Below are 14,144 nucleotides of genomic sequence, written 5' to 3'. Positions count from 1 at the left end.
TTTACTTATATTGTTGTATTATTGTAGTTTTGTATTCTGTGTAGATAAATTATATCTGAAATCAATTAATAGCACTATATGCCTATGACGATTTCAATAACGATAAAGCTACCTAGTATCCCGTTATACTTTCCTGATAATATTCCTGGTGATATAAAACCTAAGTTACATGCGAATAATATATGTGAAAGAATTTAGAAAGTCTGTTAGTTGTTTTGAAATTTATTCATTGCAAAGAGACGAGCAAGCAAGATATTCAACACCTAAAAATTAACAGAATCAAAAGTATCAGATATATATGATATATAAACCGCTGTAGACTACATAATGCCACTTTTGAACTTTATACTACTTAATAATCAGTAATTATAACGCTGTGGATATAGCATGACCTTTTCAGACTTTGTTTATTATATAGAGTCCCATAGAGTCTCATTGTCAACATCACGACCTGTCAATACACTTTGTCATATTGTTTAGTATATTTTTGTAATATTTATAAATAGCTAAAATGGAAACAATATTTAAAAAATATGACATATTTTAGAAACATTACGATAAATTAGCATGACTAAAATTGATTATGGGATAATTCAGAATGAGGGTCACATTGAATGATGGGTTGTTGTGAAGATTGTACTGATGAAAAATGGGGAGTATTGTTTAATGATCACCTAGTACACGGAGTCTTTCTAGTACTCGTTTTGATCATTTTAGTTCTAGCCTATAAATTGTACAGATGCCATCATCCGAGGAGGAGCCTTCTATGTTAGTGAAACGCAATGCATTGACAACTGATTTTTTTATTTTAATATTATTTTCGAATCAAAAACATTTATTAATATATATTTACACCCTAAAGTTTGAATCTAAATATATGTACAGTTTTTATTCAACATGAATAATACTGAATTTTCTTAATTTAAAGTAATTTTAGCATATGGTATTACAGTAAGTTACAACTAAGTTTTCAATTGCAAACAATGTTGTAAAGGAACAAGTACCATTAAGCATCTATTTAAACTCAAATAACAATAATTTAAAGGATTCAAACATGAGTAACTACATAAGATTTAGCAATGTATCACATGTCCTATCTGGCATTTTCTTTTAGATTACTTTGAAAATACGAGTCTTTCGCCACTTGGAAGAGCTGAGCGCTGGTCTTCTCGCCGGTCTCTCGGACCATCGATGAGAATGAGCTGTTGGAATCAGACAGTAGTATGTACGGATGATCGAACTCAGCTACCTGGCCTGAACTCATCACCAGTACCCGGTCCGAGTCCATAATCGTGTTCAAACGATGAGCTATCGTTAAAACTGTACACGACGAAAACTGCCGCCTGATAGTCTGTTGAATGAAGTTATCCGTCCTGCAAAAAGAAAACTTGTATACAGAAATCTATATAAAGAAGAAGATATTTTCTATCATGTTCATTAAAAAATATATTACAAAAATGTTTTAATCCAGACATACCGAATTGTTATTATTACCTATCTGTTCATAAAAAAATTGCGAGATACTGTTTGTACCAAAACAACAAATAATGAATGGCTTCCTCGTAAACATATTGGTGAACAACTATTTTTATCATTCGTATATAGTGACGGAATATAAATTGATAGATTTATGCGTTTGAAAGTCAAACTAGTGAAATGTATCAGCACGCTTCTATCTCCAGAACGTTTTTAAAATATGATTTTGTGAATACAACAGAATCCATATTCTACGGCAAGAGGTGTAAATCCGGATATCATACAAAATTTTGCGCCTGGCTTCGACAATAGAGAAATATATACACCGTTTTTGAACTGTTTTAATATTTCATAATGATACAGATACTCACTGAGGATCGACATTAGCGGTGGCTTCGTCCATGATGAGTATTTTATTAGACCTGAGCACGGCGCGCGCTAAACACATCAGTTGCCTTTGTCCTACTGAGAAATTTGAACCGCCCTCAGTCACTTTAAAATCTAGTGATGGAATTGCCAATTTCATATCCACCTAAAATTGTATATTAAAATAAAAAATATTAGATAGTAACAAAAGACAACAAGAATACAGTTATATTACTAATTTCATAACGGACCTGTTCCAATGCTCGCCAAAGGTCATTGTCACTATAAATATTGAATGGATCTAAATTGTACCGAATAGTCGCAGAGAATAGTACAGGCTCTTGTGGTATAATTGAAATTTTCGATCGGAGCTCCTGCAAATAAAGACAAAATTTCGATTGTACTTAATGAATATTAGTAAGCACTACTATTATATAACATACCCGAAACTTCTCGAACCAAAATGAGATGGAACAAATTAATATTGCACTTTTAAATTGAATATGTAAATGTAACTCTTACATTGTTATTTCAATTTTACAAAACCGTTCTCCTTATCACCAAAGGTATAGTAAGGTAATAAGCAAGGTATATATAGTACATATAGTATATTGCTTTGTTATCCAAACTGTAACTAACCTGTCTTCCAATTAGAGACGTATCGACTCCATCTATAGATATTAATCCGTCAATGTAGGCGAATCTGAATAACGCCGATATTAATGAAGATTTTCCTGCGCCTGTTCTACCGACGATACCCACCTAAAATAATTCAACATATTTAGCTTATTAATAATAACCCAGGACAATTCACAAAATACAATTTACAATTTACATAAGTATTTACCTTCCATCCACTTTCAACGATAATGTTCATGTCTTTGAGTACAGGCGATTCATCAAGAGCATATCTCATGTACACTCGTTGGAACTCGACCTTACCCTGCGACGGCCATTGGGGAGGCACTTCCATTTCTACAACAATAATAATATAACAAAATTAATAATAAACGACTATTGCTGGTGGTTTATAAAACTATATACAACAGCAGTTAATTTGAAGTAAATATATAAATCTTGTATTCAGTATCCTTGAGAATATATAATATAATGGTAATATAATGAATTGTAAACTACGATATATAAACTATTAGTGACTTAACGAATTAGGGATAAATACAAATTAGATTGCATGATTGTTTTTAATTCGAACACAAACTGGTAAGAAGAGCAACATACTAACATGTTCTCAGAGTATATAAACTCGAATTTGATGATATTTTTATCTTGATAAATACAGTCCATCTTATATTACCTAGATAGACGAGGTAAAATCGTCTGCGTGGATATCCGTCTCATAAATTTCTACTGCCAAGTACTCATAACTAGTTATGTAAGCTGTATTTTGGTACGAAGAAATGGTTACTAAAGTGTGATCTCTTAGTTGACAAGCAATGCGAGGGTATCACGAGCATCACAGATATCCGTTGTACTGTTCATATATCATATAAGGCGAAAGTCCGTCAGCTTATTGTTGCAGATACATAACAAATGTCTCCACTTCAGTAGATAGTGCAAAAAAACGCAAACCACTCTAGATATAAAAAAAATAACAGTGAGAAATAGCACTAACGTCCTTTAAATAGGTTTGGCTCGGTTTCGATATGTGTGTACTCAAGCACACGCTCGACGCTGGTCAATTGTGCTATGAATTCGACAAGCATTCTCGCGCCGTGCTGCAACATCATGGTCAGTGTATTACTCTGCGTCACCGCCAACCCCACGCTGCCTACTGGAATCGCGTCTCCTGTAGACGTTACGGGTTTAATTTGAAAAAGCTTCCGGTATATATCATACCTACCCATCGTTTTCACTAACCAATCAATGAGCTAATGCAAACAAATAAAATAATCAACTATATAATTTAATTGTGATAAAAATTTACTCTGATATCGAGTTCTTTTTTGTATATACTGAATTCTTATCATTCTATTATTAAGTCAAAATTGTCAACTAGTAAATGTGCACTATGGTCGGTAACTTAATTAGCTACAAGACGTTTAAAAATTGGTATAAACAGAAGATTCTTACCAACTAATTGCTATCTAGCAATAGATAGGTAATAGACAGGTTAAGAATATTCCATAAAATAAACAATATTTGTATTTTATAGAATATCATTACTAATTCTGCTTCATTTCTTCAAAATTCGTGATACTAGAAAAGTTTTTAAATACTGTTTTTAAGTAACAACATATTATTATCTTTAGGTATTGTATGTGTGGCGATTTACGGATAGTGCGCGGCAACACGGTTGCCTAGCGACGTTGTAGAGAAGGATATAACAAGCTTGTCAGATTGGGACACAATCGCTTCTTTTCAGATACGTTAATTATACGTTTTTATATATATAATAAAACCATACAACTATTGTAAATACCACAAGAATATTACATTTATACATAGCCACCACTGGACTCGTTATTTAATCTTCCTCCTCCTGTCGCTGCCAGTACCAGCTGAACATAACATAAATAATAGCGGTAACAATATAGACGCTAAATTGGTGACCCACGACGTTCCACGACATCACAACAGACACGGTGAAGCGTGAACCTACTCCAGTCCAGGTGCCATCTTTCCTACATTCCTTCTTCTTACCGGCATTCTTACCATACAAGATCTTATCACCATCGACCGTAAACACTATCGTCCATCACACAAGTACTCGCCGTCGTTGTGCCGCCCGCGCCGCCCGCCGCCCGCCGCCCGCCGCCAGCCGCCCGCCGCCCGCCGCCTATAAAGAAACCACGCGACACGGCCCAGTACTACGTAGTCAGGATACTACGGACTTCGATATTAAGATTTTATTTTACTTTTCTCATTTTCTATTGCCGTCAATTTATTTTACGTGTATTTTTTTTTGTTATAATTTTATGTTGAAATTTATTTTTATTGCATGTGTATATTTTTTATTTTCTTATTGTAAATATTAATTTCTTTATATTCGGCATCGCATTGGTCATATATATATAAAATGGCACAATCCGGCACACAAAATTCGTCCCCACCATCTGCCTCGGAAGTGCATAGGGTTTCCGTAAAATTACCTCCTTTCTGGCCTGACCGTCCGGCATTGTGGTTCGCGCAGGTTGAAGCAAATTTTGAACTATCTGGCATCACCGCTGATTCCACTAAATTTAATTATATTATCAGTCATTTGTCACAAAGCCAGGCTGCTGAGGTGGAAGATATAATCATCAAACCACCCGCGGAAGACAAATACATATTTTTAAAAGCTGAATTAATCCGCAGACTATCGACATCTGAGGAAAAAAGAGTCCGACAGCTCTTAAGTGATGAGGAGCTGGGGGATAGGCGACCCTCACAATTTCTGAGGCACCTCAAGTCTCTCACGGGGGATTCACTTCGTGACGACGAAGGCATACTTCGCCAACTTTGGATGCGTCGCCTGCCCACTCACCTTCAGACCATTTTGGCTGCACAGGATCTTCCATTAGAGGAGGTAGCGGATCTAGCTGATCGCATTATGGAAGTATCTCCTGCAACACCACTTGCTAGTTCCACCTCAGTTGCTGGTATATCATCTCAGCCTGTCACTTCATCTTCAAGCGTCGACCCATTTGCCACTCTTTCTCAGCGCATCGACCAACTCACAGAGCAGGTAGCTTCCTTAACTGCTTATCAGAGACAGGGAAGTCGGTCCAGGTCTCGGACTCCACAATCACGTCAAAGTCGTAGTAGGAGCCCTCAACCTAGGATATGTTGGTACCACCGTATATATAAGGAAAAGGCGTTACATTGTACTACTCCTTGTAACTGGCAACAAGATTTATTTTTAAACATGAACAGGAGTCAGTAAAGGCGACTACCGACTCCTCTCATACCACTTCAAGTCGCCGTTTATTTGTAACAGATTCATACAGTAAGCGACGATTTCTCGTAGATACAGGTTCCGATATCTGCTGCTATCCTAAAAGCGCCCTTCGTTCCCACGCCTATAAATCTGACTTTGTGCTGCAAGCAGCCAATGGCAGTGCTATTACGACGTACGGTACTCTGCGTTTCAATCTCAACCTGGGTCTTCGACGAGTTTTTGCATGGGATTTCATTATAGCTGACGTCAGCGTTCCTATCATCGGTTCCGATTTCCTCGCTCATTACAATCTCTTGCCAGATTGTACCCATAGATGTCTAGTCGATGGAACAACCGGTCTTCGTCATCAGATTCAGTGCGCGTCATCTAATCAGCCCAGCGTCAAGACCATTATTAGTGATTCTAAAGACTCACCCTTTCTAACAATTTTACAGGAATATCCGGAACTCACTCGTCCACCCGGTCTTCCTCGCGATGTTAAACATAATACAGTGCATTTCATTAACACTACTGACGGACCGCCATTATCATGCCGTCCTCGTCGCCTTGCTCCCCAGAAACTTCAGATTGCCCAAAAAGAATTTGCCGACATGGTTGCTGCCGGTACTGCTAAACCATCCAGCAGTGCTTGGTCTTCACCGCTCCATTTAGTTCCTAAAAAGGATGCCACTTGGAGACCTTGTGGTGACTACAGGGCCTTAAATGCGCGCACTATTCCTGATAGATATCCGATTCGGTACATCGGGGACATTTCACACAATCTGGTAGGAGCCACCATCTTCAGTACAATTGATCTGATAAAAGCCTACCAGCAAATTCCTGTCAATCCAGCTGATATATGCAAGACAGCCATTACCACTCCTTTCGGACTATTCGAATTTCCCTACATGACGTTTGGTCTCAGAAACGCTGGTCAAACATTCCAACGTTTCATCGATGAGGTCACACGGGGACTTACTTTTTGCTTTCCATACATCGACGATATTCTCATCTATTCGCGCGACGCCGCTCAGCACGCAGAACACCTGCGACTGCTTTTTCAACGCTTAGCTCAATACGGAATCGTCATCAACATTGCCAAATGCAAGTTCGGTGTTCCAGAAATTACATTCTTGGGCAGTCACATTTCATCAGCAGGTACACAACCACCATCAGATCGTGTCGAAACCATCAGGAATTTTCCCTTACCTGAAACAGCTCATGGCCTACGACGGTTTCTGGGTATGTTAAACTTCTATCGTCGTTTTATACCCAGAGCCGCTGAATTTCAGGCCCCGTTAATTAACATCCTGGCAGATGCCAAAATTAAGGGTTCCAAACCAGTTCCTTGGACACCCGATCTGGAACAAGCATTTCACAAGTGTCGCGATAGTTTAGCTGACGCTACTATGTTGTGTCACCCAGTGGCGGACGCTCCACTTGCTCTTTTCACCGACGCTTCCACTACACACGTAGGTTCATGTCTACAACAGAAAGTTGGAAATTCTTGGCAACCTCTCTCATTTTTTAGCAAGAAGTTGACGCCTAAACAGGCATCGCTTCCTGCTTATTACAGAGAGTTACTCGCCATTTACGAAAGCGTGCAACATTTTCGCCACATTCTTGAAGCACAACATACCACTATTTACACAGATCACAAACCACTCATTTACGCATTTTCTCAAAAACGAGAAAAACTTCCTCCACCTCAATTAAATCAACTGTCATTCATTTCACAGTTCACCACCGACATCGTGTATATTAAGGGCAATGAGAATGTTGTTGCCGACACGATGTCGCGTATTGAGGCCATTCAGCTGGAGGATGATTATCATTCATTAAGTCGCTCTCAACAAACAGACCAAGAGTTGCAAGCATTAATATCCAATAATACTTCATCTTTAAAATTAGAACATGTCACAATTTCCGGAACTGACATCATTGTCATATGCGACACGTCCACTGGCAAACCTCGTCCATACTTACCATCTTCATTTAGACGCAAATACTTCGACAGGTTACATAACATGAGTCATCCAGGTTCTCGAGCCACACTTCGTTTGATATCTGATCGTTACGTTTGGCCCTCGATGAACAAAGATTGTAATTCCTGGACTCGAACTTGTATTCCTTGCCAACGCAGTAAGGTCATCCGGCACATCTCTACGCCCGTTGGTCATTTCATTAATCCATCCGGCCGTTTTCAACACATTCATATTGACATCATCGGTCCACTTCCTGTCAACAAAGGCATGCAATACTGCCTGACAGCCGTGGACAGATTTACACGCTGGCCGGAAGTCTGGCCGATGCCAAATATGTCTGCAGAAACAGTTGCAGATACTTTTGTCAGCGGTTGGATATCGCGATTTGGCGTCCCTATTACTGTTACCACGGATCAGGGTCGTCAATTTGAATCCGCTTTATTCCGTCACTTAATGCAGTCCTGTGCAACTCGTCGAATCCGTACAACTAGTTACCATCCCTGCGCAAACGGCATGGTGGAACGCATGCACCGTCAACTCAAAGCAGCTTTAATGTGTCACGGCGATTTATGGATAACCGCGTTACCTTGGGTTCTTTTAGGTATGCGCACAGCAGTTAAAGAGGATCTAAAGACCTCCTCGGCTGAACTTGTATTGGGAGAAACTCTTCGCTTGCCGGGTGAATTTGTTACACCATCTGTCACTACATCAACCATCAAAGATCCTACCGACTTCATCACACAGCTTCGTGCCACCATGAATAATATCATGCCCACGCCAGCGTCACATCATTCCAATCCGCCAACTTTCATTTATAGAGATTGGCCTTCTGCCACTTACGTTTTCCTAAGAGATGACAGCATTCGGCGTCCTTTGCAGGCTCCTTATACAGGGCCTCACAAAATTTTATGTAAGCGTGATAAAACCGTCACTCTTGAAGTCCAGGGTAAAAAAATGGAGGTCAGTCTGGATCGTGTGAAGCCTGCTCATATCATGCACGAGTCCTCACACCCATTCACACTTTCATCTTCCATTCCTTCAACTTCATCTTGTCCGCCAATCACAACTTTTCCTCATTCGCCACCATTATCTTCCTCCCAAATACCTTCGCTTTCCTCGTCACCACTAATTCCTTCTAATCAACCTGTTTCAACTGCAAAACCTATAGTTACCAGGTCAGGACGGAGAGTTCGTTTTAGGGACATTTTAGATCTGTAGTTTCTTTATCTTTATTATATACTATATTTATTATTATTATTTTTTTTTTTTTTTTCGTTTGTCTTTTACCTTTTTCTCTCCGCGGGGGGGTGGTGTGGCGATTTACGGATAGTGCGCGGCAACACCGTTGCCTAGCGACGTTGTAGAGAAGGATATATGATGTACTTGGTCGATGGAAAAACGACTTGTTTAGTATAAATAGTTTATTTTGTTAATATAATATTACGAATGTACTATATAGTTTTTTTGACAATATATATTTTTCATCTTAAAGCGGCGATCGAGTGAGTAGTGATGTGCCAGTGTCACCAACAAACTCCTCCTCACAACACTATTACTAGATTGTGATGCCCAGACAACTTCTCAGTTGTGATAGTCTTGGTCCTGGTAGTCCTTTAGTGAGTAAGTCAGCTTCCATCGTTTTTGTGTCCATATATTTTACTTGGATCACTCCCTCTTTAACACTATCACGAATAAAGTGTAGTTTTAAATCGATATGTTTCGACTTCGATGTGATTATCGGATTCTCACTCAACTTTAGCGCAGCTTGGTTGTCATTAAATATTACAACAGTTTGTTGCGAGATGCCCAAGTCTTCAAATAGTCTTTTTAAGTAAATTGCCTCTTTAGCAGCTTCAGACAATGAGACATATTCAGCTTCGGCTGTTGAAAGTGCTACACACTTTTGTTTTCTTGATGACCAACTAATACATGAGCCAGCATATTTAAAGCAATATCCAGAAAATGATTTTCTGTCCATTTTATCTGCACCCCAGTCAGCATCTGCCAGTCCATATAAATTATTTGAGCATTTCTTTTCAAATCTTAAACCAATAGTTTTTGTACCTTTCAAATATCTGAGAATTCTTTTTGCGCATTTAAAATGTTCTTCATCATAGCTATCATTGAATTGAGATAGATAACTTACGGAGTACATAATATCAGGTCTAGTAGCTACGGCGCAATACATCAGTGTACCAATCAAGTTTTGATACGGTAATTCTCGTTTTTTCTCTTTATTAGGTTTTAATGTCAAACCGGGTTCGATAGGTGTGACAGCAGCTTTACATTGTTCCATTTTGAATTTATTTAAAATAATATCTATGTATTTTTCTTGACATAATTTTATTGAATCTCCTTGGTAACTGATATCTATACCAATTAATCTATTTGGTTTACCTAAGTCTTTCAATTCAAATTTTGTGGCTAAAACATTTTTGATTGTGTTTAGCGTTTTTGAACATGAGTAAGCAATGAGTATGTCGTCTACATATATAGCAACTATGATTTTCACTCCTCCTTTCGCTAGTATGTAAACGCATGGATCTGCTTTCGATGGTTCAAAATGTAATGCTTTCAGTTCATTATCTAGTTTTATGAACCATTGTCTTCCAGATTGTTTTAACCCATATAGAGCTTTTTTAAGTAAACAAATCTTTTCATTATTATCAGATTTTAAATCTTCAAGCATTTTCTTAGCTTTATTGTATATTATCATGTCATTTTTATCTATTTCGTCTATCATAATTTCCATTAAATATTCTTCAAGACAGTCAGGAATTTTCATACTTATATTTTCATCTAATTCGCCATTTAAATAAGCAGTAGTGACGTCCATTTGATTAAGTTGTAATCCTTCTTGTACAGATAAACTTAGTACTGATCTAATTGAGCTTAATTTGGCAACTGGAGCAAATGTTTCATTATAGTCAATCCCTGGTCTTTGGGTAAAACCTCTCGCTACAAGTCTTGCCTTTTTTATTTCTGTATCATTAGGACACATTTTCTTTTTTAATATCATTTTATGATCAATGACTTTTGCGTCTTTTGCTTTTTTCATTATCTCCCATGTACCATTTTTTACATGAGCTCTGATTTCAGCTTTTATGGCGTCACGCCAATCCTCATTTTTTTCTTCTTCACATAGGTATGTCATTTCATATATATTTTCATTGAGTTCTTGTACATTATTCAGAACGTAATCATTATATCGCGATGGTAGTCTTCTCTGCCTACGCGATGTATGCATATTATCTTGATTAACTTGTGAAGTCTGATTGTCATCTGTTTCATTTCGCTCTTCATCACTTGTTGAGATCTCTATATTTGATTGTGTATGTTCATTAGGTATCTCTAATATTGGTGTGGAGCTGGTAGACGGTAAAACAGGTAAGTTTTTATTATTATTATTTATATTTTCCATTTCAATAATTATATTTTTATTTTCATTTTTATTTTCAGGTAGGAGTTTTTCTTCGTTATTGAAGATATCAAAGTCATCACTTGTTTCACTTTCATAGTACATTCTATTTATGAATTTTACATCTCTACTAATATTTACTTCATTTTTATTTGGTATGTAAATTCTGTAGCCTCTTGAACTTTTAGCGTATCCAACAAATACTCCTTCAATTGCTTTCGGTGAGAACTTTCCCCTTCGTTTCTTTATCAGAACAAAAGCTTTTGTACCAAAAATGCGTAAATGATTTGCTGACGGTACTCGTCCCATCCATTTCATAAACGGTGTTTCTTGTTGTAAGGCTTTAGAAGGACTTCTATTTATAAGATAGTTCGCTGTGAAAATAGCTTCTGCCCATAACGAATTAGGAACTTTTGATGCTATAATCATGCAACGGGCTTTATCGAGTAGAGATCTATTTTTTCTTTCGCTTACTCCATTTTGTTGTGGCGTATATGGTGTCGAGAGTCGTCTCACGATGCCATTATCTTTTAAGAATTGTTCAAATTCTTTTCCACAATATTCTGTTCCGTTATCGGATTGTAATGATTTGATCTTTTTATTCCAAAAGTTTTCTACTTTATTTTTATATTCTTTAAATATTTCTAATACTTCATTTTTTTGTTTTAAGAAATATATGCAACAATATCTAGTATAATCATCAATAAATGTCACAAAGTATCTGGAACCAGCCAATGATTCATGTGGCATAGGCCCACAAACATCCGAGTGTATTATTTGTAGAGGTTCATTTGTTTTTATAGCTTCATGACTTTGGAATGGTAGCCTGGTCAGCTTTCCTTTTATACATGTTTCACACGGGTCTAGTTTTCCATTTGTCAATTGTATACCTCTTATCAAATTTTCTTTGTGTAAAACTTTCATATCATTTTCATTTAAGTGACCTAGTTTCTGGTGCCACATAGCATTCTTTTCATTTTTTATTGCATAAGCTGTGTTATTTTTGTCACATTTTACATAATATAATCCATTATATTTTTCAGCAGTAAGTAGTATATCACCTTCATTGTTTTTTATTAATGCCTTTTTCTTTGTAAATAATACAGAATTACCTTTATCAGTGATCTTACTAACGGATATTAAGTTTTCAGATATATCAGGTACATATAATGTGTCAGCGAGATTACATTTATCACCATCTACCTTAATTGTTACTTTTCCTTTACCTTTTACGTTAGCGGTGTGAAACTTAGATGCCAACTTTAGCAATCCAGTTTCTGATGATAGGTTTGTAAATTTTTCTTTTTGATAGGTAATGTGTGATGTGCATCCACTGTCCAATACCCAAGAATCTGTATCAATGTTTTCTTTACAAAGTGATAAACATACATTTAATGTTTTTTCTGATTTTTTGTCTTTATTATAATTACTACTTTTATTATATTTATTGTACTTTTTCTTGCTCCAGCAGCTTTCAGTGGAATGGCCCTTTTTGTTACAGTTTTCACATTTTATTTGTTTCAGATTTTTATTATTTCTGCTGTAAAATGCTCCATCGGATCTCTCTGGTTTGTTAACTTGTTTTCTAGCTTCACCTTCTTCGAGTATTTTTACTTTTAAGTCTTCCGGATTTGGTAATGTATCCCTAGATTCTATTGCAATTCTAAAGTTTTCATATGCACTAGGAAGGCTGTATAACATCATAATACTCAATAGTTCTGGATGTATTTTGACTTCCATATCGGCTAGTTTATCGACTATGTCTAGGAATTCATTCAAATGATCGCGAATATCGCTTTGAGAGTCCATTTTTTGTAAAACTAATTTTTTTAGGAGGGTTGCTTTTCTAGCGGGACCTGAACTTTGATAAGATGATTTCAGTTTATCCCAAATCTCTTTTGATGTCTTACATGTTTTTATTTGTTTTAATTCTGATGGAGATATTAGTAATAATATTTCCGATTTTGCCATCATATCGGATTTTTGAAATGCTGCGATAGTTTGGGGACATGCATCTATTTCTAGGGAAATTTGTCCACTAACATATTCCCATAAATCGGCTTTTATAAGCACTGCTTGTGCCTGGAGACACCATGTATCATAATTGTTTTTATGTAATGGTTCGATTCTATACGTTGCCATTTTTTATATTATATTTTTCTATTTATTTCATAACTTTGTCGAATTTTCTTACCATACGCTCTGCTACCATTTGATGTACTTGGTCGATGGAAAAACGACTTGTTTAGTATAAATAGTTTATTTTGTTAATATAATATTACGAATGTACTATATAGTTTTTTTGACAATATATATTTTTCATCTTAAAGCGGCGATCGAGTGAGTAGTGATGTGCCAGTGTCACCAACAATATAACAAGCTTGTCAGATTGGGACACAATCGCTTCTTTTCAGATACGTTAATTATACGTTTTTATATATATAATAAAACCATACAACTATTGTAAATACCACAAGAATATTACATTTATACATAGCCACCACTGGACTCGTTATTTAATCTTCCTCCTCCTGTCGCTGCCAGTACCAGCTGAACATAACATAAATAATAGCGGTAACAATATAGACGCTAAATATGTAACAGCAACTTACCAAAATCAAGATAAAGAAAAGCGAATATGATGCAGGTAAGGTACACCAAACACATGGTGTCCAAATAAAATCCGAATGCGCTGCCACCACCCAAATATCCATTCCATGCAGATGTATGCAAGTCCTAATAAAACAATATTACTGTTAAAATTATTCAGAATCTAAATAGTCACAGTTAAATCCAAAAGCATGGAATTATATCTCGCTATGTCCAATTAAGTCAGCGATCATTAATTTAACACAGGTTTTATATGATGACAAAAATCGTTAAGGTGCTTAATTTAACTTGGATTCTAATAAATTTTTTATTCTGGTGACCCGCCTTGTCATTGCCTTATGATGGTTAAGATTGATGGTGCTAAATAATGATGGTTAAGTAGTAATAATAATGGCAAAAACAAAATACGCTT

At 36.6% G+C, this 14,144-nt stretch overlaps 1 protein-coding gene across 1 annotated transcript in view; it reads right to left on the bottom strand.

Annotated features, from left to right (window-relative positions):
* Window positions 1-858: 858 nt before the first annotated feature.
* The window catches only part of LOC131844250 (ATP-binding cassette sub-family C member 4-like), a 35,801-nt gene continuing 22,515 nt past the window's right edge, over window positions 859-14,144 (bottom strand). Inside the window, exons 19-25 of the mRNA XM_059193084.1 lie at window positions 13,735-13,858; window positions 3,476-3,649; window positions 2,690-2,817; window positions 2,482-2,604; window positions 2,094-2,216; window positions 1,848-2,008; window positions 859-1,373 (exon numbers count right to left, since the gene is read on the bottom strand). Coding sequence (XP_059049067.1) covers window positions 1,094-1,373; window positions 1,848-2,008; window positions 2,094-2,216; window positions 2,482-2,604; window positions 2,690-2,817; window positions 3,476-3,649; window positions 13,735-13,858 — 1,113 coding nt within the window. The 3' untranslated portion in view covers window positions 859-1,093. The remainder of the gene's footprint in view (window positions 1,374-1,847; window positions 2,009-2,093; window positions 2,217-2,481; window positions 2,605-2,689; window positions 2,818-3,475; window positions 3,650-13,734; window positions 13,859-14,144) is intronic.

Source organism: Achroia grisella, unplaced genomic scaffold (assembly GCF_030625045.1).
Source record: "Achroia grisella isolate CSIRO2021 unplaced genomic scaffold, CSIRO_AGI_Agris_v1 utg402, whole genome shotgun sequence".
NCBI lineage: Eukaryota > Metazoa > Arthropoda > Insecta > Lepidoptera > Pyralidae > Achroia > Achroia grisella.
This window is presented reverse-complemented; position numbering and strand designations above follow the sequence as displayed.